The sequence below is a fragment of the Thalassophryne amazonica genome, chromosome 16, assembly GCF_902500255.1.
Source record: "Thalassophryne amazonica chromosome 16, fThaAma1.1, whole genome shotgun sequence".
Classification (NCBI taxonomy): domain Eukaryota; kingdom Metazoa; phylum Chordata; class Actinopteri; order Batrachoidiformes; family Batrachoididae; genus Thalassophryne; species Thalassophryne amazonica.
In genome coordinates, this window is record NC_047118.1 from 2,776,120 (window position 1) to 2,801,950 (window position 25,831).

At 39.9% G+C, this 25,831-nt stretch overlaps 1 protein-coding gene across 1 annotated transcript; it reads right to left on the bottom strand.

Moving 5' to 3' along the window:
* Nucleotides 1-1,998: 1,998 nt before the first annotated feature.
* prr14 (proline rich 14) lies at nt 1,999-24,221 on the bottom strand. Its single transcript, XM_034190012.1, has 10 exons — nt 24,190-24,221; nt 23,900-24,080; nt 20,617-20,755; nt 20,461-20,526; nt 18,093-18,133; nt 14,106-16,925; nt 9,482-9,623; nt 4,925-5,034; nt 4,672-4,740; nt 1,999-2,369 (listed from the first exon to the last, which is right to left on the bottom strand). The coding sequence occupies exons 2-10, from the start codon at nt 24,040-24,042 to the stop codon at nt 2,072-2,074; spliced, it is 3,828 nt and encodes a 1,275-aa protein (XP_034045903.1). The 5' UTR covers nt 24,043-24,080; nt 24,190-24,221; the 3' UTR covers nt 1,999-2,071.
* Between the last annotated feature and the right edge of the window lie 1,610 nt (nt 24,222-25,831).

Consider the following 25,831-nt stretch of genomic DNA (forward strand, 5'->3'; position numbering starts at 1 on the left):
CGCCTCTCGCCTAATGATGCTAAACTGGAATAAGCAAGTTCAGAAAATGAAACAAACTCACGGAGCCACATTAAAAGATTACATTATTGTGCAGAAGGAAGCTTAAAAATTTTCATACTTTGTTGACTGATAATGCATTTTACCCTGATTCTAACAGGCAGAAGATGCGGAGAGCGCAGGACAGAGAGCTGAGGTGCACTCCAAAAAGGCAAAAAAATTTGCCATCATCTCAATAGTGACGTGGTTCACCCTCATCATCCTGACCTTGGGATTAATGGCGCTGATCTCTTACCTCCTCACTCTGAAAGACTGATCGAAGCCTCCACAGTGAACGACCTCATGGCTCCAACCTGCATGTGGACTGTTAACAGACTGCTCACAGACAAAGTGGTTTATAAAGGACTGAAAAGAACGAAGGCACAAGGAAGCCAGAACTTACAAACCAACACTTGATCAAATGACTGCTGGCCCAGTTACACTTTAACATCAATGTTCTACATTTTTGTCAAGTAACAACCACTGAGAACACGGCATTACAAAAACACCCTACTTCCAACATGTTGTATTCTGTAATATTTATTTAACAACCGTTCTAAAACTACACAACTGTATAAAACTCAACATTTACCAAAGTGTGAGAAATGACAACAGTTGGACACACATTATATATTTAACAAAACTGTCACCCAAGTAAAGACCCAATCCTAGATATGCTCACCTGGACTGACACTGGATTACAATCTACTCTCTTACACTGTGTGTGTGTGCGCGCGCACAGATATAAAAGATTATTAAGTTAGTAAATCTACAAATGTAAAAAGTAATAAAGTAACGGATTGGGTCTGTACTGTGTCAGTGACTTTACCACAGCGTCGTCAAGGAACCTAAATAGGAATCAAAATTTTCTTGGAATTATATATATATATATATATATATATATATATATATATATATATATATATATATATATATATATATATATATATATATATACATACATACATACATACACACACACACCAAATATGTTGTACTTTTATACAAACGTATAAACATATACAAGGCATTTTGTAATAAAAATGTTAAAAATGTGTCTATTTGAGATTACAAAAATTGCAACATACAAAATGTCAATTTAAATGATGGATCTTACAGGTAAGGCATCCTGGAGAACATATGGCAGAGACTTAAACACACACACACACACACACACACACACACACACACACTTCATCCAGAGGTTGTTATGATGAACATACAAATACGACCACAAAAGTTAATGATCCAGAGAGAACTACAAGTAGTAAACAGATTACCTGCTGGCTCCGCTCTGGATTAGAAACGCTCTCTGTTAGTCTTATTATGAGGGAAAAACAAATTAAAAACAAACAGCCTCTTCATGTTGGATATAAATATTAAACGGGATCTGCCCTGAGACATCACTTGACATAAACTTTATGGACAGATAATTGGAGATTGTGAAACCTGAAGGACAATCTCTTCTTGGCAGGTACAACAACAAAAAAAAAAAGTTATTGGACATTTGAGGAGGGGAAAAATAGCTGCCTTGATTAAAGAAAAAAAGTGTTAGGTGTTAAGTAGCAATGTTATTCTACGAATACATTTCCTTCGTTAAAGGTGAGGCTCCGACAAAAACCCGACACATTTCAGAGACACTGCATGGACGTTGCGGATGTTCATGGATGTTTATGGCACAGCACAGGTGCTTAAAATGATAAGGAGTTTCACTTATCACAGGTGTAAAGTTATTAAGTGGACGGTCACGGTCGTAACAAAAAACACAAAACTCTCAATGTATAAATAATTTTAACAAATCGATGTATATCACAGCTGTAGGAGGCAACACGTTTATGGCAGCATGATTAAGTTTTCTACAAATGCTGCCCAACAAAAATATGGCTCATCAGTAATAATGCGTCAAAACAGTTGTACAACTCATCTAAAAAAAAAAAAAAAGTAGGGGGGTGGGGTGTTAACTGCGTGACACTGAAAAATGTAGATGTCTTTTTTTTTTTTTCTTTTTTTTTTTTTTAACAGTCAACACTTAAATCTATTTGCCTTTCTGGTCATGTATTAACCACAAATTCAGCTGTTCCAGTTTGGCACAGAGAAGCGAGTCCACGTCATGCAGGCTGATGGTCGGGTCATCCTTTGGGTTGTTGCAGCCCCCGCGTCTTGTCCTGGAGGTGGTAATTCCCACCTTTGGGATGCCAACAAGTGGCTTCTTTGGTTTCCTGACCTCACCGACCTCAAGAAACTCCAGAAACCTTTTCACTCTCTTCTGGCCAAAAAAAGACTCAGAGCCGTTCCGGCGACTGAGAGGAACTTCAAATATCGTCTCCAGCCGACTGAAACATGAGCAACAAAGTACAAATGTAATTCAAACAAATTCACCATGTCAGAAGTTAAGGGGCTATTACACAGAGTACCTTCACATTTCATCCTGAGCAGCAAATTGGGGCAAGTTTTTAAGCATCTCAGTAACTTCTTGATCCATCCTCATCAATCTTAAATCAACTTTGTATACGCAGTAGTTATGGCCATCATCAGCGCCAGATTTGAAATCGGGATCAAATTTTCAAGCTGTTTAAAAATTTCATCCTGATTCGCAAAATCTTTACTAGTGCATGGTAACTTATGGGTATTTGTACCGGCTTCAGTTATGTTCCAACCTCTTTAAACGGGGTATTCCTAGTGAGTATAGCTTGATACTTGTTTGATCGTGCTCAATCTGGGTTAAAAATTTAAGCAGAAACAGCGTTTATTGCAGTTCTGGCTGAGGGTGCAGCTCCTTACTTTCATTTTCTGACAGGTTGCCAGGTCTGCACTTTGTAAGCCATCCTGTTAGGAGGCAAGCCAGAGTAAGCAGTTTCATCCCGTTTTTGCACTTTTTGGGGGGTAGGTGTTGTAGGCGATTGTAATAGAACGGTGCCCTGTGGAATAGGGGTGTAATTGAAGCAGTTACTTTTTTAGCTGCAAAAAAGATAAAAATAAAGTGAAAACATTTTATATGACTCATGACTTTTATACGACTTAGAGCAGCATTACAGTAGTAAAACTCAGACACTTAGTAATACAGACTGAACAATGTTTTACTTATAAAAATACATTCATTCTACTAATTATGATGTATTTTTTAAAATTAATCTTTCTTCTAATGTTGGTGTGGGGGTGGGTGCATCTGTCCCCTCAACCCTCTGGATAACCACCTGTCATGTCTTTGTTGCCAGGAGCAGAAAAACTCATTTATTTATATGCAATTTGCTCCCTGATTGGCCAGAAAGAAGAGCCAATCACATATGGAATGTATCAGAAATAAGCTTTCTGCATATCTGAAGCAAAGTGACAGCAAAACATGCTTTTAAAAGCTTTGCTGCAGCACTGATGCATGTTGTTGATGATCTGTGTGAATAATGTAGACTCTGTTTGGTTCCCATATGCTGACTAATGGGAGCGCACTATCAAACCCAGTCGCTACAGAAAGTTAGCAGGGGACTGAGAAGCTTTGTGCCTGACCCAGAAAAAGTAGGGTGTGGTTCTCTACCTTTGGCATTCTGAGAAACCAACATTTCTCAACGTGGTACCTGGTGAGTCAAAACTTCACACATTCTCAAGGAATGTTGGTCTCTCAGAATACAAAAGATGGAGAACCAACTAACTAATCAATCAATCACTCCTTGTAGTTTAGGCCATCAAAAAGCATCCTGCAGAGGCACAAAAATTAGAAGGCATGAAGTAGCAGTAACAGGACGCAGGTAACGCCATGATGTACCTGGTCAGAACATAACCTGTGACCTTAACAAAAAACAGGTCATGATAATTGATCAATTATTACAAAAATCAACAAATATTTTATCGTAATAAGTTTTTCAGCTATACTGCATAATTAAAAATATAAAAGACCAAGTGGACATAATTGATCTCGTGCTGAAGTTTGATTTCCTTCACTGTGGAAAAGGATTGTTTGTCTCGTCACTAGGCTGCTTAGATTAGACACAGCACCACAACAACAGTGTCACACTTTTACACTAAGCTCTTTACTGTGCAGTAGTCAACATTTTGATGTTAATATACTTTTATTGTGAAGCACACAATTATCAGTCGTAACTTTACACATTTTGCTTATTGCCGTCTGAAACAGAGCTCTTCAGTCTCCTTTTTGCTAAAAGCAATATTTTTTGTTTTGTTTTTTTTAATTGTCCCTTTGTACAACACTCACACTGTACAATACGTACTTTGTAAGTTATTAATATACTTATTAAGTCCCTTCGGCTGCTCGTTTGTTTGCATTCAGGGTCGCCACAGCAAATCTGAGGTGGATCTGCATGTTGAATTGGCACAAATTTTACAGCAGATGTCCTTCCTGATGCAACTCTACATTACGAGGAGGAATGTGGCAGGAGTGGGAGTGGAACTGGGAACCTTCTGTACTGAAACCAAGTGCACCAACCACTTGACCACCACCCCTGCCCGTTATTAAGATACTTCTATTTAAAAAAAAAAACCCAAAACATAGTTCATATTCCAAGATGGATTTGGTCTGGTTTGGTCACATTTGATTCTGATGCTCCCAGGTGTGTGCCATCTGTAACGCATCTACTCTGTGTGCGTCTACATTGCATTTCTGTAGGTTGTACTGCTTGTGCTTACCTTTCTGGAGGTTTGCTGAAATTCTTATTGGTGTAAATTTCCTCCAAGCTAAACTCCTTCTTTTTCACCCTGATGTGTAGAATTGGGGAGGAGGGTACACTTTTGTTATCAATCTGAATTTCAGCAAGCAATATGTGATCAATAAGCTAAAGACATGTACTGACACACAACTTCACTTCAGCAATACATTACTGCATGATGACAACTATCCTACTTTTCCACTTTACTTTTCCAATCAGGCAGCTGTATGTACCTAATGGGTCGAGGCAGTCCCATAGGTGTGAGGTTGTTCTGGGGTTTGGGTAACGTTTTTCGAATCCTTATAGATGACACCTTCCCTCGTTCCTCATGCTTCCTCACCACCTGACACGAAGGAAAAAGACCATTTGGAACATAAATTTCCTTAAAAACACCAAGAACTGCAATCATAATTAAGCATCCTCATTCTACAACCACAAATCAGAAGGTTGGAACGGTAGGGAAAATGCAAAAAACAAAAACGAATTCTTACAATTACTCTGACATTATTTCATTGCAGCCAGTGTGAACACAAGATATTTCATGTTCTGTGTGGTCAACCTCACTTCATTTCATTCATTAATATGCAGCCATTCCTGTATTTAAGGTCTGACACGCATCCCAAAAAAAAGTTGGGACAATGAAGTATTTACCACTTTGTAATGCTGCGATTCCTTTTCACAGTAATTTGACATTTTCACTTTGCGAGTACAAGCCATGAAGCCTTTTAGAGGGGTACTCCCCAAAGCAGGTCTGGTCACTTATCCTGTATTAGACAGGTCTGGGGGGGATATTTGGTAAACTATACATTTTTAGAAAGCTTATGAAAAAAAAATATGTTTCCAGTGCTGCTGATCATAGTGTCAGACATGGTGTCCCTCAGCCTGAGCCTTTTTTGTTAATCATGTATCACACAACTGACCTACAAATAGCCAGAAGTCAAGAAAGAGATGGCGACCAAAACAATATCCCCCCCCCCCCCCAAAAAAAACTTTTTGCGGGGTTCCTCATTTCATAAGCATTCTAAAAATGTATAGTTTACAAAATCCCCAAAAACCAAAAGGAATCTGACTATATGTTAACTCAGAGTAATTGCTAAAGCTAGATCTTCAGTTCCAAAAACCACAGGCCAACTTATATAGTAACCATGGTAACATATGACCTGACCATAATCTACAATAGAGTAGGTTATGTATGTACAGTAGTGTTCAGAATAATAGTAGTGCTATGTGACTAAAAAGATTAATCCAGGGTTTGAGTATATTTCTTATTGTTACATGAGAAACAAGGTACCAGTAGATTCAGTAGATTCTCACAAATCCAACAAGACCAAGCATTCATGATATGCACACTCTTAAGACTATGAAATTGGGCTATTAGTAAAAAAAAAAGTAGAAAAGGGGGTGTTCACAATAATAGTAGTGTGGCATTCAGTCAGTGAGTTCGTCAATTTTGTGGAACAAACAGGTGTGAATCAGGTGTCCCCTATTTAAGGATGAAGCCAGCACCTGTTGAACTTTTCTCTTTGAAAGCCTGAGGAAAATGGGACGTTCAAGACATTGTTCAGAAGAACAGCGTAGTTTGATTAAAAAGTTGATTGGAGAGGGGAAAAACGTATACGCAGGTGCAAAAAATTATAGGCTGTTCATCTACAATGATCTCCAATGCTTTAAAATGGACAAAAAAAAGACGCGTATAAGACGCGTATAAGAAGAAAATGGAAAACAACCATCAAAATGGATAGAAGAATAACCAGAACGGCAAAGGCTCACCCATTGATCAGCTCCAGGATCATCAAAGACAGTCTGGAGTTACCTGTAAGTGCTGTGACAGTTAGAAGACGCCTGTGTGAAGCTAATTTATTTGCAAGAATCCCCCACAAAGTCCCTCTGTTAAATAAAAGACATGTGCAGAAGAGGTTACAATTTGCTGAAGAACACATCAACTGGCCTAAAGAGAAATGGAGGAATATTTTGTGGACTGATGAGAGTAAAATTGTTCTTTTTGGGTCCAAGGGCCACAGACAGTTTGTGAGACGACCCCCAAACTCTAAATTCAAGCCACAGTTCACAGTGAAGACAGTGAAGCATGGTGGTGCAAGCTTCATGATATGGGCATGTTTCTCCTACTATGGTGTTGGGCCTATATATCGCATATCAGGTATCATGGATCAGTTTGGATATGTCAAAATACTTGAAGAGGTCATGTTGCCTTATGATGAAGAGGACATGCCCTTGAAATGGGTGTTTCAACAAGACAATGACCCCAAGCACACTAGTAAACCAGCAAAATCTTGGTTCCAAACCAACAAAATTAATGCCTCGCAGATGTGAAATCATGAAAAACTGTGGTTATACAACTAAATACTAGTTTAGTGATTTACAGGATTGTTAAAAAAGCAGTTTAAACATAATAGTTTTGAGTTTGTAGCGTCAACAGCAGATGGTACTATTATTGTGAACACCCCCTTTTCTACTTTTACTAATAGCCCAATTTCATAGCCTTAAGAGTGTGCATATCATGAATACTTGGTCTTGTTGGATTTGTGAGAATCTACTGGTACCTTGTTTCCCATGTAACAATAAGAAATATACTCAAAACCTGGATTAATCTTTTTAGTCACATAGCACTACTATTATTCTGAACACTACTGTATTTAAGTTCAAGCGAACCAATTCTGTTGCTGTGGTTCCTGCATCTTGATCCTGTTATTCGTATTATTAATCAAGTCAGTTGAGGGTGAATAAAAGGCAACACTAATTGTGACATGCAGTTAATTTCATCAGCCGAGACAAAATATCTTTTTCAATTAACCTTTTTTTTATGACGAAAATGAGACAATGACGACAAAATGCTGGCGAAGACAAAATTAACCAACCATTATTGCTGACGAAAACAGATGAGAATAAAATATTCTGCATGAAATAAAATCTCTCAAATGCCGTCAACAAGCTCTTATGCTTTGAAAATGTATTCAAAATGTGTTTGCATTCAGCACAGTCCTGATGCAACATAAAATGTACCATGGGCACATTCAAAAATCTTTTTTTTTTTTTTTTTTATAGCATAGTTGTTTTGTTTGATTCTCCATCTTTTGTCTGCAGGAGGTATCAGCCTGTTGTGTGTTTGATCTGTAAAGGCAACTAGAAAGCCTCCAGAAAGTTAACTTACATTTTTCTCACAAACTAGGAGCCTATAGCCAAAACATTTGTTTAACAACTGTGAACTTAAGACGACAACAGTACTAAATTACATTACACCCCGGCGGTTTAGCCAATAAATAAATAATCGTGCTGCAGAGTAAATCCATCAGAGATCAACGACAAACATTTCATGAAAAAATATTTTACATTTACACTCTGGCAGTGTTAAAGTATCTGATCAGTTTTCTGAGGCTCAGATTAAAGTTTCTGCATGTAGATTTTTGAACACCGCAGCAAACACTACATCTAGGGGTGCACGGTATATGCAGTAGATGGTATAAAAAGGATATCAATTTGGGCTACGGTAGAGATTTGGACTCCACCAACCAATCACGATAATGCTTGTTTATGACATCATCGTATCTTCCTCAGTGTGAGAATGGCTGCAAGCACAGACACCACAGAGCAGGAATTTAAAAAAGAAACGGTGCGCACTTCAAGCTCTATACCAATTTTTTAAATTCTGTTAATAGGCCTATTATAACGTGAATCATGATTAATAATTTCCACGATGGTTTTTTTGTGAATTTTATGGTCATATTTGGTGCACGTATTTACAGAAAGCTGCAAGCAAACAGTCTCATTTCCTCATTCAGCTCCATTTCGGGGCAGGAGAAGCAGAGAGAGAGAGAAAACATGGCTTCCCCTTTATCATTGTTGGAAACGCATGACCTAAGCCAATCAGGATCACCAACACACATGGGGTGGTCTCTGAGGACTTTTTCGACTAACTGCCATCAAAAGCAGACAAAAGTACTAACTAACACTGCCTCCAGCTGGACAGAAGCAGGAATGACAAAGTGTGAGGTCATTCCAATATCCAAAATTGCATGTCCAACACAAGTCAGAGAAGTCTTGTTTTGAACAGAAATTGTTTTTCTGAGTGGCACAAACATAATTTGTGTGTCATCTTCTTGCATGTAGATAGTTGTATAAAAATGCCTGAAGCATTTCCTGCATTTTAATGTAATATAACTGTGGGTTTTTTTGCTATATTTGTTCATATTTTTGAAATTTACAATTTATATTTGCATTCTTAATGATTAAAATGGTGTTCATTTGTACTATTTTGCACCATAGAGCGCTGAGTTTTAATTATGAGTTACAAAAAAACCCACAATTATCTAACTGTATCTGACAGGAAGCCTCACAGATTTAAAATATCGGGGAAAAACGCCACAAACCTTCAGTAATTCAACAAGTGTATTCTGCCAGGTAATGATAACATTCGGTATTTCAAATGTGACTGAAATGGTAATCAGAAATAATCTAATGTGTTTTTTAAAAAATAATAATAATAAAAAAAAAAAAACTAAAATGTCTCAACTGAAACAAGACTAAAATACATTCAAGTTCTCTATTGACTAAAATGAACAGACTTTTAGTCAACTAAAACATAACTAAATAAAAATGGTATGTGAATGACTAAATGTGACTAAAACTAAAAAGGACGTTTGACAAAAGACTAAGACTAAATTAAAAACAGGCAACAAAATTAAAACTATAGTGAAATGACTGACCTACAGCTGTACAAGGGTCAAAATGTCAAATGTTTTTACATACCAAACTGTTAGAACAGTCATTTATACCTTAATTTCAGAATCGGACAGAGCCTTTTCCTCTCTCAAACCCACATTTTCAAACTCCTGACCAGAGAAGTTTGTGTTCTCACTATCATCCTCGTCTTCAGTCTGTGGTCTTCTCTCAGTCTCACACTCCAAGATATTTACACTGCAAAGAAGACACAACTTCATATCAGCATAGTTTTGCTGTACAGTAAAACTCACATATAATGGATTTAGGTGGACCAGAGAATTTTGCCCTTTACAAATCAAAATCCGTTATATGTATAAAATGGACAAAATCCATTATATGAAGGTAACAGTTTAGTTACAGCCAGGAGGTGCTGAACGATTTACAGGGAATCCCCTGCACTAATTAGGACGTATTTCCTTGATTAAAAGCCTGAACTTGAATAAGGACCTGCCTCATTTAATGGCCGGGTCAAAGCTTTGTCTGTAAAAAAATAAATGCATGTGTTAAATAAGTACAGGGCATTATGTGCATTAAAAAGATTACATTTGGTCAAGTCACTCATTTTTTTCCTAAGTCAGCTGTGGAGTGATACTTTAAAAATCCTAAAGTCTGATTTACGCTTCTTCAGCTCTCTACCTTTGTGGCCATGCTATGCGTTGATGTGCACGTGACCCTTTAAAAGTTCTCTGTCATGTCTTTATGCAACTTTCTGCAGGAACAGCGGCTTTTTCTGGATTAATTTGTCCCTCAACAAGCTCCACCTCTTTATACAATCAACCTCCAAACCAACGGTATGCACAATATCTCTCCATGAATTTCAGGTCATCTGAGTGTCTTTTTCCGACTCCGTGTTGTCAAGTTTGCGGACTTTTCTGCCAAATGTATTTGATCCATGATCAAAATGTAATTGGTGTGCGCACTGCAAAAACTTTAAAAATATGATGAGAGAGGAAGTGACAAATCACAGCTTTGCAGTCTCAATCATTTAGCAGGTTTGGGTCAGGCAACAAGGATGGTTTGCAGCACCGCAACTGCAATAAGCGTTTGGAAACTGAGGACACTAATTGTTGAAGCTTTGTAGGTGGAATTCTTTCCCATTCTTGCTTGATGTACGACTTCAGTTGTTCAACAGTCCGGGGTCTCCGTTGTCGTATTTTGTGCTTCATAATGCGCCACACATTCAATGGGTGACAGGTCTGGACTGCAGGCAGGCCAGTCTAGTACCTGCACTCTTTTACTATGAAGCCACGCTGTTGTAACACGTGCAGAATGTGGCTTGGCATTGTCTTGCTGAAATAAGCAGGGACGTCCCTGAAAAAGACGTTGCTTGGATGGCAGCATGTGTTGCTCCAAAACCTGGATGTACCTTTCAGCATTGATGGTGCCATCACAGATGGGCAACTTACACAACCCCATACCATCGCAGATGCTGGCTTTTGAACTTTGCGCTGGCAACAATCTAGATGGCCTTTTTCCAAAAACAATTTGAAATGTGGACTCATCAGACCACAGCAAACTTTTCCACTTTGCGTCTGTCCATTTCAATTGAGCTCGGGCCCAGAAAAGGTGGCGGTGTTTCTGGATGTTGTTGATGTCTGGCTTTCATTTTGCATGGTAGAGTTTTAACTTGCACTTGTAGATGTAGCGACGAACTGTGTTAACTGACAATGGTTTTCTGAAGTGTTCCTGGGCCCACGCGGTAAGATCCGTTACACAATGATATCTGTTTTTAATGCAGTGCCATTTGAAAGATCAAAGGTCACGGGCATTCAATGTTGGTTTTCAGCCTTGCTGCTTATGTGTAGAAAGTTCTCCAGATTCTCCAAATCTTCTGATTATATTATGGACTCGAGATGATGGAATCCCTAAATTTCATGCAATTGAACATTGAGAAACATTGTTCTTAAATTGTTGGATTATTTTTTCATGCAGTTGTTCACAAAGTGGTGATCCTCGCCCCACCTTTGCTTGTGAAGAGCTGAGCCTTTCGGGGATGCTCCTTTTATACCCAATCATGACACTCACCTGTTTCCAAACAGGTGTTCTTTGAGCATTCATAAACTTTCCCAGTCTTTTGTTGCCCTGTTCCAACTTTTTTTTAAATGTGTTGCAGGCATCCATTTCAAAATGAGCAAATATCTGCACAACAACAATAAAGTTGATCAGTTTGAACATTAAGGCTGAATCTCAATTCTACCCCTCGGCCCTTCTTCTTACCCCTTCCCCTCCGTTTTGCGCGGCCACGAGAAACGGAGGGGTGTCTCAATTCTCTTTTTGGAGCGAGGCGGAGGGAAAGGCGGAGGGCTTCAAACCCCTCCGTTTGGAGTGAATCTGGATGCACACTCCATTTAGAGGGGTAGGAGGAGCTTACTGCTGTCTCCAAAAAAACAAACATGGCGCCAAAAGAGCCGCACAAATGAAGCGGCTTTCATTACAAATTACGCTGTTTAGAAAGTTATAACTTGCCAAAAAACTTTACAGGCAGTTGCCTATGACAGCAACATGTCTGCTGCTGGATGCATGTTGTGTATATTGTCGTTCTGAAGAATATCGTAACGTCGCTCGTGTGCTGAGGCGTTATAATGCACATACACACGAACGCTACAATAAGACACTTATTATTCACTTATTATAATCTTTGGATAATATCAATCCCTGCTGTTGGATTTCAAGGTCTGTAACATGTGTGTGTATTTAGTAAACAGGGAGCCCTGAACACATTCGGCTACTAGTAAGCTTTCAGGCAGAAAATGAGAAGTTTCATCAGTGGGAATAAGTTGGAAAATATACACACACACACACACGTATATGTGTAACACATAACCTGACGTCCTAACAGACTGATATTATTTGTCAAGGAAATTTCTAAAGGAAATAGGGCTGGATGCAAAAAAAAAAAAAAAAAAAAAAAAAATGGGAGAATTTGAAAAAGAAATATCAGGTTAAGAGAACTAGATGCAGCCCAAAACATACATACAGGTGCTGGTCATATAAATTAGAATATAATGAAAAAGTTTATTTATTTCAGTAATTCCATTCAAAAAGTGAAACATGTATAATGTATACATTCATTCCACACAGACTGATATATTTCTTGTTTATTTACTTTAAATAAATAAACTGTTTTCCTGTTTTATCATTAGTATTTTATATGACTGTGTGTCTTTATTCTTTTTATTATTTTACTTATTGATGTTTTATTGTGTTTTAATCTTATTTCATTTTATTCTGCTTTTAAATGATGTTTGTGAAGCGCCTTGAGGCGATTAGTCGTGATTTGGCACTAAATAAATTAATAAATTATACATTTTTACTAATCAATTAATGATTAATCAAACAATATTAACTACTATTATTACTACATTAATCAATTACTAATTAATTATTAATATTATTATTATTATGAATTACAAATTAATTAACATGACATGATTGCGATGCATCGAAGAAATCTGCGACGACTTCTATTTCTTTGCATTTACGCGGAAAGGCGAGAAAATAAAAAGAGCAAACAGGCTACTGCAACAAGTTGCATTTCGGTTGCCATGTTAACAAACAGTGAAGACGGCAGTTTGACACGGGCAGTTTTTTTCTCCTAAGGCGGAGGGGTGCCTCAATTCATAGGGCTAGAGGCATAGCCCCTCGCCTTACCCCTTGTTTTAAGGGGTAGGGCCAAGAGGAAGGGGAACAAAAGAGAATTGAGATTGGGGGTAAATATCTTGTCTTTGTGGTGTATTCAATTGAATATTGGTTGAAGAGGATTTGCAAATCATTGTATTGTTTTTATTTACTCTGCTGTGAGGCTTCTGACCCGCACCAACAGGAGAGCCCACATCACACCTATCTTGGAATCCCTCCACTGGCTCCCTGTTGCCTCCAGAATTAATTTTAAAATTTTGGTCTTCACTTTCAGAGCACTACATGGTCAGGCTCCTGATTACATTGCTGACTTGATTCAGCCCTACACCTCAGCCCGCAGCCTCAGATCTTCAGGTCAGAACCTGTTGATGGTTCCTCAAACCTGCTTTAAAACTCGAGGAGACCGATCTTTTAAAGCCGTAGCGCCTCGTCTCTGGAACGAACTCCCTCTGTCCCTGCGATCCCTGGACTCTGTTGAGATGTTCAAAAAGCAACTGAAGACTCTACTTTTTAAACAGGCTTTTCATGGCCAATAATTTTTTAGTACTGAGTGTGTATTTTTACTGTATATTTTTATTGTTTTACCTTGTAAAGCGCTTTGTGACCCCTGTCTGCGAAAAGCGCTATATAAATAAAGTTTACTTATTTACATTTTACACAACATCCCAACTTCATTGGAATTGGGGTTGTACAGTACCCACTTTCCTCAAATCGGCGAGTGTTAGTGCTGAACTTCATTTTGGATCTCTGTTACTGGGCATGTCTGGACTGCTCTGTCCAGTACATGCGAGTGGTTTTTAATGATAAGACATTGTGATTTGACAGGACGTTTTGTCCAATGTGAATGAATACAAAATCCCTTATCTAAGGTGTTTATTACATAGAAAAACCATACAAAAGCATTGGGACTTTTGCTTATGTCTGGTGAGTGCGAATATCCAGTTTATACGATGATGGCTTAGGTGAGTTTTACTGAATTTCAGAATCCCTGGCAACAATCCTGACACACCGTAACTGATTCAAAAAGAAATGCATTACCTGTTATTGGAGGCCAAAGTAGCACCGGACAGGTCAGCTTTTGGGAGAAAACCAGGAAGGTGCCATGTGGAGGAGCTTGGTGGAGAAGCAGAAGAGGACGAGAGGGGAGAGGAAATGCAACTGCAAGTGTTGGCACCGGCAGCCGCTCCTCTGCCGTTGTGCTTCTTTGAAAGGAAAGCCAGAGAGCTCGAAAGGAAACAAGAAACAAGAGTTGAAAATGAAGTGCTGGGAGAAAGTGCAGTGACTCTGTCATACAAGGCAGATTTTCTGATTGGGTACACCTCCTTACGAAGGCACAGAGGCGCGATTTCGCGCTCCACTTCCACGCTGCAGACTGTGTGCCGCCGGGTTCGCTGCAGGTCTTTGCGAGACTGAAGGCTGAAGGGATTTGGGGAATATGGATGTTGGTATGAGGTGTGACTCCTGTGATGCGGTGAATGCAGAGGGGTCATCCAGGGTGTGTCATGGGAGCGGAGGGAGGGGAACTCTGGGCAAGAGTAACTGCGCAACAGGTGCTTAGATATGCTGGCGTTTTCTGAGGAAGACATTCCTTCCCGTGTGACAGAATTTGTCACATCTTCATCAGGATGTTTATTACGCAAAACCCTGCACCTTCTCTTTTGGCAGTCTGACACATGTATCTTACTGTTCGTCCATCTCAGACTTGGCCGTAGCCCAGACACAATGAAGCTGCCTGCATGAGTATGAGATTTGTCTTCTGTGTCGCCAAAACCAGAAGTTAGGTCCTGAGTACATTTGCTGGCTTCAGCATCTGTGTGAAATACCTGATCTGAAAGTGAGGAAATAGTCCTTACTTTCCCACCCATAGTGCACTTGAAATCATTATTTATTTTTGTGTGAGAGTTCAGGCAAGGCCAGCGAGGTGACGGACTTTGTGCAACTGGAGTCCTTTTCTGATAGAAAGGATCGACTGAGTTTTTATCTTTGCATTCTATAGACCAACATTTCCTGATAGCAACGTAACAGTTAGTTACGTGGTGCTTTGTTTCGTGAGTATCACCTGACATGATTGATTTTTCGGCACCTCTACACTCCTTTTTTGGCCTCTTGGATGGCTTGCTCAACTCTGTTTTCCAACTGTCCCGTCTATCAATGTCCTCAGTGCTGTTTAAGTCGGCGGCAGTGAGTTCCAGCGGCTCCATCGATGCTGCTGATGAAACAGAAGCTGCTGAAAACAGAGAGGAACCTGCTTGGTTTTGTGACTTCTGCTTCAGTGGCAGTGGGATTTTCTTCAGATTCTGGAACTTGTTTGTGCTCCGAAGAGGACTGACGTGAGAAACAACCTGGGATAAGTCCTTGTCCTGAACCAGTTTTGTCGAAGTGAGAGCCGTACCCTTTATGTCGGGTTTACAGAGACCGGGTCTCTCCTTCAGTGCTGCGCATGAAGTGCTGGTCTTGGATTTCCTCCTGCTACCCTGTTGGTTGTTCTCTGATCGCTCACGACTCTTATCCAATGAACAACCCAGCAGACCAGCAGAGGAACTCTCAGTCCGCGTAGTTACCCCTTCTTCATAAACACGACTTCTGCCTCTCTTATTTACATTTCTCTGAGCGGCTTGTCCTTTCTTATTTGTCTCCTGCATTACTTTCCTGTCGATGATAGGGTTTGCTGACATTTCTTTTCTTGATGGTCTCAGCACTCTTAAACTGCCACTACTTAATGAATGACAATTTCGATTATCTTCTATTTTTAGACCTGCTGTCATTCGTTTTCTCTTTACCAAGTCTTGAGGATGTGAGCTCATGTTCAGCCTCCTCTTTGCGCTCCCCAGACTTGCAGCTGGGTAGGTTTCAAGGTTTTGCTCACAGTCTTGAGTGCCCAAGATGGGCTTCAGTATCCTTTCATGAGCACAGTCATCCAGAACATCATCTAGGTCAGACCGGTCACCATCCTTCCTCCCAGCCTGAAGACAAACTGTGTCATTGTTGTCACAAAAGACTGATGAAGCAGTGTTCTCACTAACCAAGTCAAATTTACTTGGTTTTAAAGAATTCATGTGAAAAACATGCTCTCTGCTGTCCTCTGGGTCACATTCCTCCTTTCTTACTTCAGATCGGTCTACACAATGATCTTCAGGCAGCGACTTCAGCTGTGAGGTCAACTTCCCCTTGTGATCCTCCAGAATACATGACACCTTCAGCCTGGACTCACACGAGGCACTTGCAGTGGCAGATATCTTTATCGGCAGAGAGGAGATCATACCAACAGACCTAACACAACCTGATGTTTGCTCAGAATAACTGCGGGGCAATGGAGAAGTCTCAAAGGCCACAGATTCAGACGGCTCGTTTCCCTTCCAGCTTATTTCACATTCAGCCGTCTGTCCAGAGATGCATGTTGGCAATTCCTTGCCACACACTAATCGAGGAGCATTGTTAAAATGATCTCTTGTTTGAGAAGAGCATTGGGGTTGAACACCTTCAACATCCTCATCCTCATGCTGACCTTCTGCATGAGGCATTCTGCTTTGCACATTTGGAGTTCTATCATCCTGAAGCTCAGTCTTGTTTGCGTGGAGTGGATGATCCACAGACGGCAGAGGAGTGCTCAGTCTGAATAGTTTCACAGGACTCATTACAATCTCAGTGAAACTGGCCATTTTGGACTTGAAGGACTGAAACAATGGCCCAATTACCCATCCCTTTGGAACAGATTCACTACTCGTCTCTTCAACAGCCGAACCCCAAGACACGTCCACGTCAGATCTCTGAAGCTCAGAACTCTGTGCGGTATTTTCTGACACACTTTCTTTAGGCAAGACATTTATCTTCCTCGTCGGTGTATCCGGGTCCTTTTGCCTGCAATAAACACAAATTAGAAAAATGAGCTCCTACTGTCAATATAACATTTTAAAATAGTGTAATGATAGTTCAGTCATTTGTTTTATGTTTCAACACCAGAAACATCAACTGCAATGTGTGTGTGGATATATATTTAGATTAGTGTTGGGAATTAGGATTGTCTTCTTCACTCAGGTGCACAGCAGCTTTTTCAGAGCAAGGTATCGAGCAGACTCCAGCAATGAATGCAACAGTGGACAACCTGACAGTCTGGAGACGGCATGAATTGTTGGGTGCTGAGTCATACTGCAGAGGACACAATCTCCAACACCAACAACAAATACACTGTATTTTTATTTTATTTTATTTTTTTAAAGAGGGTGTAAGCGGACACACGATCATGACCAATATTACATTAGTCAAATGTCCACACCTCCGTATATTTCAATAAAATCTCTGATTTCATCACAAATAAAAAATAAAATTAATCACAGTTAACTCACCCATTTAGTGCTAGATCTGTTCTGCCACTTTGGTACCAAGCAAAAGTTGAATAACTATCATCTTAATTGTCTTTCTTTTTTAGTTAGCACATACCTTAAACACTGATAGTTATATAAGAGCAGCTGCATGCTGGTGCGATAAGTGACAATTTACATGATCCGATTAGTCGATTACTCACAAAAATAACCAGTGACTAGTTGATTATCAAAATATCGTTTGTGACAGCCCTAATTGTCATGTGACTACTACAAGCATACACTAACGACATTGTCACAGGTATGTCAAGGAGGAGATGAGAAAAAAGTAAATTTTTTTGCTTTTTTGTCTTGGAAGTCACAAAATTTATTTATTTTAGAGTGTGTATTTAATTAATTTAAAAAATAATAATAATTTAACCTAACTCAGGGGGGACATTTCATCAACTTTCATTAAAAAAGGGAGTGGGCAGATGCAATAAAAAAAATGTTTTTTAATGGCACACACGAGCTAGAGGCTGCTGCAACAATCCACTGCTCATTTTTGTATCCATGTCTATCTAATGTTTTCTCTTGTCCAAACTACATCAAATAACATCCAATACATTGCCCCTCACACATTTATTTGTCCATCTTTCTTATTTTTGGACTTTAAATCCTTACATTAAGTATCAGCTCACAGAGTCAAACAGAAGCTTGTACTTACTGAAGTGGGTCCTCAGCAGCAACATTAAAATAAAATTCATCCTGTAAGACAGAAACAAAAACATTTCCCAGGTGAGCACAGATACCAACTGTAGTGCTAATCAAATGATGAATAAAGGTTATCAGAAACCAATTCTCACTCATTTTCTTCGAAAAATGAGTTCAAAATGCCTCCAGCTTTCCTCAAAATAATAATAATAAAAAAAACACTACAGTAAGTATTCGTAATGTGAAAGCAGAAACTGTTCTATTTGGTCAATTTAAGCGGCAGTTTTGTAAACCACAGGGATGCACCGACCTGTTCAAAGTGATCAATGCTTTTTTACGTCATCGCTACCAAAACAAAAACATTAAGAACCATCTTAGATTGAAGGCATTTTTTCCCCCATAATGCCAAGCAAAGTGGTTAAAGTGTCAAGCACATACAATGGAAGTCAAGGTGCAATTTCTAGGAAAATACAAGTATGTGACCCAGACTCCATATCAGCAAATACTCAATATTAAATGACTGATTTGGGGGGTGACACTGATTGTGACATCCATAGTAAACCACATGAAATTTATACCATCAATCCCATGTTAAAATCATAGTGATTTCTGAAAATGTCTGTTCAAGTATAAAAAGTCCATGATTCAGTATTTGCATCCAACAATTTAGAAATTGACTTTCAGCCCCTTTTGCAAACAGCTACTATTAGTCATATTCTACTCAATAGGCTGGAGAATCATTTTGGGATCACTGGGTGTGCCTTTGCATGGTTGACATCACACCTAACCAGTTGTTCTCACTGTGTTTTGTACAATAACACTACCTCTAACCTTCGTGACATGAAATTTGGGGTTCCACACGGGTCCATTTTAGGACCCTTGATTTTCTCCCTTTATATAGCACCCCTTGGGCACATACTGTGGCATTTTGGGATTACCTTTCATTGCTATGCTGAGGATACTCAGTTATACATGCCGATAACTGCTGGTAATCTCATCCACATAAAATCCTTAAAAGATTGCCTTGCCTCAAATGATGCAATAAATGAACCCTGAGATATAGATTTGAACAAAAGCTCATAATAGTCGGTATTTGTGATTGACTGATGATGAAGTCACAAAGCAGGGGTCACCAACCCTGTTCCTGGAGAGCCCTTGGCCTGTATCTTTTCCACATCAACCTACTCATGTCACACCTGTTTGTTTTTTTGTTTAAAGTGGTGCCTTAAAGTTGTTGATTGGCTGAGCACACCTGATAGAGTTAATTGCCTGGGAGTGGATCAGGGAGAGTTTGAAAACATGCAGGGCAGGCGCCCTCCAGGAACAAGGTTGGTGACCCCAGCCCTAGGGTGATTAAAAAGTCTGCAGGTCACAGAGCTTTCTCTTATCGTGCCCCTGTTCTGTGGAATGATCTCCCTGCATCAATAAAACAGTCAAATTCTGTAGAGACTTTCAAGTCCAGACTTAGGACACACTTATTTTCCCTTTCGTATGGCTAGCATACTGGCATAGCATGCTACTGTGCTTTCTACCCTTCTAAATTCATTTTATTAGGAAACAGAGTGTGCCACGGCCTCAACTTTATCTAAAGTCTGGGTCTTTTAGTGCAGCTTAGGGATAGTAGCTGGCAACCAATTTAGTATAATTTCTTCAGGTTTTTTTGTTGCTTAATGCTGACAAATTATACAGTATTTCTTGTCTTTCCGATGCCCGATTCTGTTTTTTTCTCTCTGTTTGAGGTGCGGCTCCATCCAGATATGGGTGTGGTATCTGTTTCTGCAACCATCCAGTCCTGTGCAGCAGCAAAATTTCCTGTATTTTCATTTTGTAAATTGTGTCGGTATCATGGCCCAAGCAGAGGGTCACCCCTTTGAGTCTGGTCTGCTTGAGGTTTCTTCCTCAAATCATCAGAGGGAGTTTTTCCTTATCACTGTCACCTGTGTGCTTGCTCTAGGGGTTGGTAAGGTTAGACCTTACTTGTGTGAAGCGCCTTGAGGCAACTTTGTTGTGATTTGGCGCTCTATAAATTAAATCATAGTGACTCAAAGAGAAGACACACTGTAACCTGCAGTGTGTGCCATCTACACATTAGTGGGTCACATTGAGACACTCGACTGCTCATCTGTCATTTGCAGCAGACCATGAAGGAGGATAAACAAAAAAAAAATAATAATAATAATAATTCAATTAACCCTCAGACCCCATTTAATGTACAGATTGGCAGTGCTGTCGTACACAGCCGTACAGTACAATAGCTGCACAAACAGACTGGACACTGACAGCATCGAAGAAAAATAGCACAAAGGCCAGACAGCCTGGTCAAGAGAAACACAGACACTTGCAGTAAGAAAAAATGTAAAGTGAGGAGATATAATACTGACCTTTTTTTCTTCTTTGCGTATCTGTGTGAATTCAGTTCTCTGCTGCTTGGGTGGGGGCAGCTGCACCTACACATCATACAGATGGATGGTACTACTGTGTTTACTATGGACTTATTTTGTTAGAAAATGGACATAAGCTTGAAATGAAATTCCTACCATGACCCCACTCCTCTTTTCTGCTTTTGGAGGGGACGGATTCTGTTTTTCAGTGTCTGCATGGCTCTGCTTGTTACAACTCTGCCCTCTCCCTTGAATACGGCCGCTCCTTCTGCCACCAGGTGTTTCATTCCCATAGCTGTGAATGTTTCAACATTTAATACATGTGAGTCATTAAAGTAAGTGCACCGTCATTTTTTTGGGACGCATGGAATAACTAATTAAAAAAAAAAAAAAAAAAACACACACGTAACAAACAGGTCTACTACTATAGAGCCCCTTTCACACCGGGCCCACTTCGAGTTACGTCGTGCAGCGTCATGACGACGCCACATGGATGCAACCCAGTGCCGAGACGATGTAGCTCAATGTCACAACATTGCGACGGACGCAGCCAATCGGACGCCAAAAATTAAACGTTTAATTTTTTCTGCATCCTGTGCTCAACGCAGAAAGGAAGCAGTTTCAACACAAGTCAGGGCAAAGCAACGGTACTCAACGTGACTGGAAGCCACACCCTCACAATACAACGTTAACCGACGCCAATTTATGAATCCTGCTGTGTTCCATTGTTCCCGAAGTATAAATCACGCAGGATTGTTTTTATACCGTGTACACAATGCAGGAAAAACTACACACTCAAAAAGCACAGAAAAAAAATGCTGATTGCAGCCTGACTGCAGCTGCTCGCTCTTTACCTTAAATTCTCTCCCAACTGTTTTTGAATAAAGTCCAAAGTCCTGCTCACAGGCTGATTGCCAGAGACAGGACATGTCCACAAAATACAGCATAACTCCAGACATCCCCACATTTTCTCCTGGACGGCTCGCAGTCAGAGAAGATAAACTATGACAGAACTCAGAGTGCAGACCTGCAGCTCAGCACAAGACATACAAGCTAGAAGAGAAATCAGAGCGCACACAGACTGGCTGCAGCTGAGTCTGTCTGCAAGTCCTCCTCTGCGTCCTCACCGCCTCTCTGCCCCCCTGCTGCGCGCACCTGACGCAGACATTCCTGCATCGTCATGATGCAACTCGAAGTGGGCCGGTGTGAAAGGGACTTAAGCAATATTTTTCATTGTTGTGTCCCACAGCAGCCCGTACTCAAGGTTCTTGAAATGGAGCAATATCTCCACCTGGTGGAGATCTACCACTAATGCAGGTACAATAGAATTACACCAAGCGCTTTAGTATCATATATCTGTTCAATGTAGCTTTCATAAATGCAGTACACAAGATATGAAACCTTCCGTTTAAAGTATAACCATCAGCATATGTCAATAAGCCAGCTGGGGGTTTACTGCCCTTCTAGCCCCCGCTCTCACTTTCACAGACATGCACTGTAGCAGCTACGGGCTACAACTGTGACAAACCAGCTTGTGATGCTCAGAGTTGCCCACAAACATGATCTGGCGCATATCTTGATGATGTAAAGCTTTGGTTTAGCGCATAGCATAACGACAGTAATGTGATGCCTTGCATGTTAATAGTGCAGCTTCAGCATAACTTTGGCACTTCCAGCATACCTTCTGGTGATGTTACTGCATGTACGACCAAAAAGAAGGCAAATTTGTGAACATGTTGGAAATTCAGCTGCAGTGGCTAGAAGACCATGGCACAGAAATGCACCACATCCAAGGCCTTCTATGGCCTTCTACGGTAAGGACAAGGTTACAAACTGTGAAATTCCAGGATACATATCCTTGAAAAAGTAAGAATGTGACTTTTTCGATGCTTCAGATTTGGGCATTCATCAGCAGTGAAAGTAAAAATAATAACGTAAACATTTACATACTTTGGGAAACTTAGTGGCCAAATTGTTAATGTGCTTGCTTCTATAACAGAAGGTTCCCAGTTCAAGACCACATGTGACCATTCTCCATGTAATGAAAAGTTGCATCAGGAAAGGCATCTCACATAAAACATCACAAATGTTCACCGCACAAAACAGGAAAAGCGAAAAGAACTTATTTTACATACAGATTTATACACTATCAGCAAAGAGAACAACACTACTGACTTTGTGAAATATGTGCATGTACACAAAAGTGTTTAAAGACTCAAGACCAGCCTCAAAACTGATTTTTCATGGCCTCGGAATTGGTCTCAATGGCTGTGAACTCAGACGAGGGCTTGTGATATCTGGACGCACCAACTTGGGTCGAGGTCATATCTTGACCTCTATTTGCTAATCTAGCTACCGTGTAAATGGTGAATGGACTGCATTTATATAGCGCTTTTCCATCTGAATCAGATGGTCAAAGCGCTTTACAATTATGCCTCACATTCACCCCGATGTCAGGGTGCTGCCAATACAAGGCGCTCACTACACACCGGGAGCAACAGGGGATTAAAGGCCTTGCCCAAGGGCCATTAGTGATTTTCCAGTCAGGTGGGGATTTGAACCGATGATCTTCTGGACTCAAGCCCAACACCTCAGCCACTAGACCATCACCTCCCCTAGGCACAATGCCCGATGTAAGTCACTTTTTTCAAGCCAAATTTAGGATAATTTATTCTGACCTAATCTACCACGACACATTCAGATATTTACGCGACTGAAACCGGATGCTTCGCTTTCGTTCCCAATGTTGGTTAGCAGAATTTGTCAAACTAAATAAAAACATACATTCTGGGATCTCTAAAGTGAAAACCCCTGGTTCTCTTGGAATTTTGAAACACATGATCACATTGGTATGGTGACCTAATGAAACTGGATTTTGTGCTATTGTGTGCAATTTCAGGATGTTGATGCTTAAATGGGTGTTTTTTATTGAAAATTTCTGGATTTAGTCAATATGGGTGGATAAGATTTGGCAAAATCTTACTATATAAAAAAGGTCAGAATTAAGAACAACCCCTGCCTGTTTTTAATCAATTGGTGATAGAGTGCAGGGTTTTTTAATTCATAAATATTTACATTTGTTCTTGCGATTTACAACTCAGGCAACAAACAATTTATCAATAGTAACCTCAATAATACTTCAAGATATAGTTGATCAGATTGTGAATGATGACCTCAGCCTTTGAGGATGTGGCCTCGACTACAACACAGGTCAAGAAATGGCTACAGAAAATACACACAATACTATCATAAAAAGATCAATTAATATATGAAATTGGGTTGGACAACATGGCTACAAAAATAGAGGTTACAGGCAAATTTCAATCCTGCGCTTTCAGACCTTCTACAAACCACATGTACCTAAAGAAAGAAGACTGTGCCCAAAACTAAGGAGGGGAAACAGCAAAAAAGAAACAGGAAGGTGCCAGGAGAACTATACCTGGGAGTGATGGAGGAAAGGGTGAGGAGAGGTGATGGAGGTTCACTGTGGGAGGATGCACTAGAGAAAGGATTTTGGGAAATAGCATCTTCATCCATTGGACAAACTATCTGAGGGAGTGAGTCACAGGGGTAAGTCAACATCCCCTTGCTCTCTCCCCCCTCGTCTTGTCTGTCTCCCTCTGTAAATAACAACCCAATAAAAAATAAATAAATGAAAATAAAAGACATGCAGGACATCAAATCAGTATAGTAACAGATTGTGAACTGAGGCCGTACTTACTCACTTACTGTCCAATTCTCTACTAATGTAGAACCTTATTCTGCAAAGTAGAATAACAGAAGATCCAGGATGGTTACAGTAATGTTTAAATCACAGTCTTTAATATTTAAACAGCATATCAGGGGATTTTTTTTTTCCCCTTCTCAATTTACAAAATATGGATCTATGCATGTTGGAAGCAAGGATGAGCATTTGCCTACAGGTCTGGACTTGATCAGGCTCCCAACCAGCTTTGGGCACTATGTTCAAACTGCAATCAAGAGATCAAATCTCAGTTACGTCTGTTTGTTGATCTGACAGTGTTTGCTGCACACAATTTTTGCTAACTTGATTTGTAAATCACTTTGGATATAAAAGTCTGACCAAACCAATTAGAGGTTACGATTTGTGTGTGCAGAATAGTTTGGGTAGAAAAATACGTAGGGTACTTTTTTTGCCCCACTGCAGGTATCACTTCTATGATGAATCTGTTAATAGTTAAACATACAAAAAGGATACAGTCACTTGCCCAGTTCCGGATCATAGCCGGTTCTGGATCACTGCTGTAGTATTTGCGCCGCCGTTTCTCGTAATCAGCGTGAGTAAGCTAATACTTGGTACCAATGGAAAGATTGATGTTTTGTCTACAAACGACCACAAGCTCGACTGGATCCAGCCATCCTTGTGATCAGCAGAGGAATCAAAACATTGCGGTGTCTGTGGTGTGCGTGCTTTTTCTGACTCACTCATTCCTGCAAGTCTGAAAGTAACGATTTCTAAGACGTAACAAAGGTGAGTTAGCCATTCAGTGTTTTTGTTCTCGAGTGGGAAAATACTTACTTACTTACTTGGGTAGAAAATGTCAGTGTGTTATGTCTTGCTGTTTAACTGCTTTACGCATTTATCTCCAACGCGAAAATTTGCCGGTTGTGGATCACTGAAGCAGCAGCCTCATGTCAGTACTTGTGAGCCATGTGTACTTTGGGGGTCATCTCAACATCACGAATGGCCATGAATGTGGGGGCTTTTACTTTTTAATTCGGGAGAAATCTCACCTCCACACTTCATTTTTTGCTTGTAAAAACGTATAACGGTGCCTTTTGAAACTCAGTAAATTCTCATTTAATAAGTATAATGTATATCATTTTGTGTTCAAAACACATTCTCAAGCACAGTGTGTATCATTCTGCATTAGAAGGGCTCCAGCCAGATGCCAGGAATGAACCCAAAGTGACGCAGAGTGTTGTGATCCAGAACCGGGCAAAGTGATCCATTACCGGCAAATATTTGCACCACACATAATGTGGCTTCACACTTTAAGTAGAAGCGCTACACCATCCAGACTTTTTCAGCTAGATAACATCCAAATACAACAATACACAATTAAAGGACATTCAGTTGCATTATGGCTCCGTATAGCGGGACTTTAAAAAAGGTGATCTGGAACTGGGCAACTGTCTTGTACAGAATATCAGTTTTGGTACATTAATTTATTAACATAAATGACACTTTACTGCAGTTTCTCAAAAATCAGAATTTGGACATTAAGATTATTATTACTGTTACGTTATTACATGAGTTTTCCCAGTTTAACATGAATATAAATTAATTATTATTGGGTATCAAGTTGACTTGTGAGGAAATTAATGTTTACTGGGATAACCGTTCCAG

Excerpts from the sequence above, each read along its gene's own strand:
- prr14 (XM_034190012.1), bottom strand. The coding sequence starts at position 24,042 with ATGTTGACTTACCCCTGTGACTCACTCCCTCAGATAGTTTGTCCAATG. Across the intron at positions 20,756-23,899 it reads CTTTCCTCCATCACTCCCAG|CTATGGGAATGAAACACCTG; the intron begins GTATAGTTCTCC and ends AAACATTCACAG. Across the intron at positions 2,370-4,671 it reads TTCAGCAAACCTCCAGAAAG|TCGGCTGGAGACGATATTTG; the intron begins GTAAGCACAAGC and ends CTCATGTTTCAG.